Source organism: Lipotes vexillifer, unplaced genomic scaffold, assembly GCF_000442215.2.
Source record: "Lipotes vexillifer unplaced genomic scaffold, Lipotes_vexillifer_v1.1 scaffold753, whole genome shotgun sequence".
In the NCBI taxonomy this organism is placed as follows: Eukaryota; Metazoa; Chordata; class Mammalia; order Artiodactyla; family Lipotidae; genus Lipotes; species Lipotes vexillifer.
In genome coordinates, this window is record NW_006783618.1 from 853,027 (window position 1) to 858,902 (window position 5,876).

The 5,876-nt window shown below is 41.0% G+C and overlaps 1 protein-coding gene across 1 annotated transcript in view; it reads left to right on the forward strand.

Moving 5' to 3' along the window:
- Window positions 1–39: 39 nt before the first annotated feature.
- DDX6 (DEAD-box helicase 6) overlaps window positions 40–5,876 on the forward strand; it is a 36,072-nt gene continuing 30,235 nt past the window's right edge. The window contains exons 1-2 of the mRNA XM_007456303.1: window positions 40–133; window positions 2,720–3,194. Of these exons, the coding sequence (XP_007456365.1) occupies window positions 2,995–3,194 (200 nt within the window). The 5' untranslated portion in view covers window positions 40–133; window positions 2,720–2,994. The remainder of the gene's footprint in view (window positions 134–2,719; window positions 3,195–5,876) is intronic.

Below are 5,876 nucleotides of genomic sequence, written 5' to 3' on the forward strand. Positions count from 1 at the left end.
GGGCGGGCGGAGGTTTCCGAGGAGGAAGGAGCCGCCGCCATTTTGGGAGCTTCGAGTCAACAATAAAGGACCGAGGGTACAGAGCGGGAGTGGCCTCAGTGGTAGGACTCGGGCCCGAGCCGCGAGGAGTGGGGTGAGGTGAGGGGTTGGAGGTCGGCGGTGCAGCGGGGGCTGCGGGGAGTTCCCCCCTCCCCGGCCGGCGTGGGGGGCGCTCTGAGGCGGAGGCCTGAGGCCTGGTCGGGCCCGGGGGAGGAAGGCGGGCGGCAGCTGTGGGGCGGGGGCGCCCGGGAGGAGTGGGATAGAGCACTGTTGTGCCCGGCGGGGTCCGGAGGAGGAGCGGGAGAATTCCTCGGAGGAGCTTCGTGGGAGACGAGGGAAGGTGGGATCGTAGGGGGCGGCAAGGACTTAGGGAGATCGTGGAGGTTATAGGGTACGAGGCGGCCCTATAGGGGGCGGCAGGGATATGCAGTAGCGGAAGGCTGGGTTTCGAAGGGGACCGGCTGCTTGACGGAGTAAGGCCTTGCAGGTCGATAACAAGGGGGTGATTATGGAGCCCCAGAGTCATGGAGAAAGGAGGGGCCGCCTGACTTAAGGATTTCTCTTTGGGGCCTTTTGCGGGAGCCCCTATTGTTTCCTACCCGCGGAGCTGGTTCCCTGCTCTTGTTGCGCAGATACGATTTCAGGGCCCCAACCCATTTGTGTTTATGGGCCCAGGGAGCTGACTCGAAGTGTGTGGGTTTGGGGGGGGGTGTTGAAGGGGAGGGAAACAAGAAATTATTTGCCTACGGTTATAGGGCTCAAATCACTGGCTTGTTTCTTTCCCTTATCGCTCACTCCCCTTTCTCTTCAACAGTCCCCTCGCCCCTTCAAAATAGAACGGTCACTCCAACTTGCAGACCAAGCTTAGAGAAACTGCGCTGCATTCGCACACAAAAGGTCTTTTTGGAGATGACGATACTGTTTTGGGTGTGAAACTGTCAATTGCTAACTACAATCTGGGAAGTGCTGTAATTAACTCCGCTAGGGGTTCCTCCCAACTCGTCTTTGTTTCGTTCGTATTTTTGAAAATGTAGAAATATAACTTGCAAATCTAAATTGGGAAGGGGTAGGAGGAATATTTCTTTTCCTGAGACGTAGAGCTGCAGTGCTGGTTTTAGCTTAATTGAGAGGGGAGCAGTTATCACATAGTCACATTTTGGATGCAGGGAGGTATGAGGTCTTACGTGCATGATGGACAGTAATGATATCATTTAATTTTTAGAAGTTGCCACCTTCATCCTCTTAGTGCTCGCAAATAAGTAAGTCTTCTGGTATGAAGTAGGTGATATCGTTGATCATAATATAAACCTGTCAATACAGGAAACCAATTACTACCTTGCACTGAAATTGGGTGGCTCTTAACCACCCTCTGCTTAAGAGGTCACTCAGCTTCTGGGAGACTTGGAAATATACAGCTTTGTGTACGTGATAATCAGGATTTGCTTGTGAGCAACTTTATTTTCAATTAAAAAAAAACATCAAAGAGGTTTTTTTTTTGAAATTTTATTGTTTGAGAAACCTTGGTGTATGGCAGAAATGCTAATTAATAAGCTAGTGTATATTTGGTAAGAAATGTAAAGGAGTTAAAGAACAAAGCAAACAGAGCAGCCCTTTATTTTCTGGCCTTTTCCCCCCTGGCTTTTAAATTACGTTTTCATGTACTTCCTTTAAAAATAATTTTATTTGGGGAATAATTTTAAAATTTTTAAAATTAACTTAATTAATACTCTGGGTTTCCTGGAAAGTTTGATTAAAGTTACTAGTATCTTTACTCTTTAACAGATTTTTTTTTTTTAACACAGCTAATTTCCTTTTTGTGTTTTTGTAATTAAAAAAAATGCTACTTCAAGTTGGGATATACTTTTTGAATAGTGTTATGTTTAAAAATGTAGCAGTTTTTTTAGTATTCAGATTTAATTAAGGTAGCTAAAGGTTTTCTTCGCTGTTTTTCAAGCAGAAGATTTTGACATGTAGACATATTTATATCCCTTGACTGCTTCAGTTACTGTTTTAAAGGGCAAAAACTTAAGGGAAAAAAGAAAATGTATTTTTCTTTATAAAGTTTAACTTCTGTCGTTGAAATTCATAAGGGCATAAATGTGTTCTTCTGAAAGCATAAGGTGAAGTCAAAAGCTCAACTCTTCAAGGATTCTCAGTTGTCAGAAATAGAGAAAAAATTAATGAATGGTCTTGCCTTGTTCATTTGTAGATTTCCATTAAGTTGTGCGATACTTCACTGAGTTGTAATGCAATTGAGTGTAATGACGTTGTGCGATACTTCACTGAGTTGTAATGCAATTGAGTGTAATGACTCATTGACTTGAAGAGGTGGCAGGGACTTCAGAGAATTCATCAGGGAGGAAACAAGGGAAGAGATTGTCATTTGACAACTAATGCTAACTTAATCACAGTATCTTTCTACTTTGTATTCTCTGGGTTGCTTTGAACTGACAGTTTAAAATGTTTGAGATGGGTCTCGGTGCAGGTTTGGTTTTTGAGGCAATTCATCGTTTTGTGTCTTTCCTAGCTTGGCTAGTGATTTGGTCTCAGTGCAGCTGTATTCTTAATTCTTTAATTTAAAAGAAGAGAGTTCGTCTAAAGGAGTTCTTTAAAAGGGAAACGAAAAAGTTTTTTTCTAATTTTACTCTGTTTGCTAATTTAACTTTTTTCTTTGTTTCAGACTGAAGTGAGCGAATTCAGATATATAACTCAACCTTGTTAGAGGGCTTTATTAAAAAATAAAGAGTTGATTCCGTGCATGAGAGCAAGTTACTGCTGCTTACCGTTCAGAGACTTACAGGTGCTTGCCTGCATTGCAATAAAGGACTCATATATTGAGCAAGACTTATATTTATCTCTTCGTTTTGGAGAGCCTAATAAACTGTTATTACAGTTTCTCTACTGACTTTCAAAAGTTTTGAAGTTTGAAAGAGACATCTTTACAGTTAATACAGCATGAGCACGGCCAGAACAGAGAACCCTGTTATAATGGGTCTGTCCAGTCAAAATGGTCAGCTGAGGGGCCCTGTGAAGCCCAGTGGTGGCCCCGGAGGAGGGGGCACACAGACACAGCAACAGATGAACCAGCTGAAAAACACCAACACAATCAATAATGGCACTCAGCAGCAAGCACAGAGTATGACCACCACTATTAAGTAAGTGTTAGAATAATAAACACACTTGGGGGACCAAGGAGATTTATTTTGTTAGTTGTTGACTACTTTGTGTATACCTTAGTTTAACCATTTTGATTGCAAATAGAGGACAGATGACTTTGTTTTATGGCCAACAGGTATTTGCAATAGAATAATGTATTTCTTTCATAACTAATTCAGGTTTATTAAGTAACAGACAGGCACAGATTAATATATATTAATTTTGTATAGACTTTTTTTTTTTTTTTTTTGCGGTACGCGGGCCTCTCACTGTTGTGGCCTCTCCCGTCGCGGAGCGCAGGCTCAGCGGCCATGGCTCACGGGCCCAGCCGCTCCGTGGCATGTGGGATCTTCCCGGACCGGGGCCCAAACCCGTGTTCCCTGCATCGGCAGGCGGACTGTCAACGACTGCGCCACCAGGGAAGCCCTAGACTGTTTTTTGAAACATTTCTGGCTTTCATAATGAGCTCAGATTCATCTTGTTTTTGCCAGTATGGCTTTTTCCCTAGTGTTAGAACTTGACCTTATCCTAGTTTGAATGGCTGTTATAGCCAATTTCACATTTTAAAGTTAACGACTTGCCCAGCCTTCTGAACTTCAAACATACTCATAGAAAATTTATCCATAACTTTTTTTTTAGTTTATGACACTATGCTTTTTCTGCCCTATTTATTTACTTCTCAAATACACTTTCTCCTCCTTTTACACACACACAAACAAAATAACAAGCAGTTTATGTCATAGGGAACTCAGGACTTTGAACTCTTATAAACACATCTCTGAATAGTCCCATACCCCTTTGACGACTTTTAAAAACGTAAGAGCCTCATCTTACTACGGAATATTTTTTCTTTTAAATTTAAAAGTGTGTAGTCTATCATCTTTAAGTGTACACTTTAAAGTATTTGAGTGGTAACTATGACTCCAAAGAATCAGTTGATAGAAAATTAGCATTCAAGAATCTTGACCCATTTGAGATTTGTCTTTGTTAAAAATCTAGCCATGTAAGTTGATTTAACCTCTAGAAATCTTCATAAGATGATAAAACTCTTTCAAGGAACCAAAGCTTGTGTTTTATTATAACCTAGATCTTTTCCATGCTTAAAAAGTACTTACTAAAGAAAAATAGCCCTAACTTCCAACAGAATTGGTTTGGTCACTGGGAGAATTGGCATTAATACATATTCTATTATTATTTTATTTTATTATTATTATTTTTTAAGTGTTTTTTTTATTTTTATGTTTTTGCGGTACGCGGGCGTCTCACTGCTGTGGCCTCTCCCGTTGCGGAGCACAGGCTCCGGACGCGCAGGCTCAGCGGCCATGGCTCACGGGCTTAGCCGCTCCGCGACATGCGGGATCTTCCCGGACCGGGGCACGAGTCTGTGTCCCCTGCATCAGCAGGTGGACTCTCAACCACTGTGAACCGCTGCGCCACCGGGGAAGCCCTCATTTGATTTTGAGAGTATTTTCTACTTGAACTCAGATTTGAGACAACAGTGGATTTTACCTTTTTTTTGCTTTTCCTGGGATTAATGGTTTCTTTTCAATTCTGTGGATCTTTAAATGTCATCTCTTCTATGAAGACTTCTAGATCCCATGGCTCAGAGCTCTTCTAATACCTATCTCTATCACTTGTTTTCTTGTTAAAAATTTTTTTTAACCTCCTAAGATTATAAATTTTTTTTGTAGGCAGATTTTGCGTTGTATCTTCCCGCATTTTTATCCACTATTTAGTAAATTTGGCAATGTGGCAAGCTGGCTTACTAGGATGTTCAGTTGACATTTTTGTTTATACCAAACTTTGCTATGGTATAGAGTGGGGTGAAAGGCTTTAGTACCCTTGGATTGGTAGCAAATAGTTGCCTGTGTTACAGTATCTTGGATTATGTGGGGCCTAGCTTTAAGTAAAATGTGCTTATCTTTCTAAATCAAGACTCTTGAGATGTTTGGGGTGCTCTAATTATATGAGTTGTTACAGTTAAATCAGTGAAAGCTTATTTATTTTAAAGACACAGTTGAAAGCATTGTCTGCTTTATTGACAGTCTTTTTTCTCTTAGATGCTTTGGGTATTATATTATTTGACCAAAAAGAAAATTTTTTATTACGTTTTCTTTGTTATTTTCTTTCGTGGTTTCAGGCATCCCCAGTAAAAAAGATTAAGAGAAATGTTTACTAACAGCTAATATCGAGTTCTTCTTTTGCCAGGCACTGTGCTGAGTGCTTTATAGAAATTATTTTATGTAATTTTTATCCCATTTTATATATGAGAGAATGGAGGTTTAGAAAAGTAACTGTTGCAAGGTCGTAGAACTAATATGTACAAGAGTCAGGACTTGAACTCAAGTCTGAAAGATTCCTTGGTTTTAACTAGTCACCAAGAGTTAACAAACTCAGATACCTATAGGGGACTGCCAGGTTAGAGGGTACTTGCCCTATTAAAAGGCATCAGCCACTTGATTTTAAACTCCATTTACTAAGCTCTGTCAAACTGTTGCCATGCAGAAATTTGGAACCAGTGTTACTAAAGCTTCCAGGTTTTTTCAAGAAAATCCAGAATCTGGACTTTTACACAAAATCTCCTAATTTTTTAATGTTGGCCACTAATTTAAAACACACACTGTGGGCTTCCCTGGTGACGCAGTGGTTGAGAGTCCGCCTGCCGATGCAGGGGACACGGG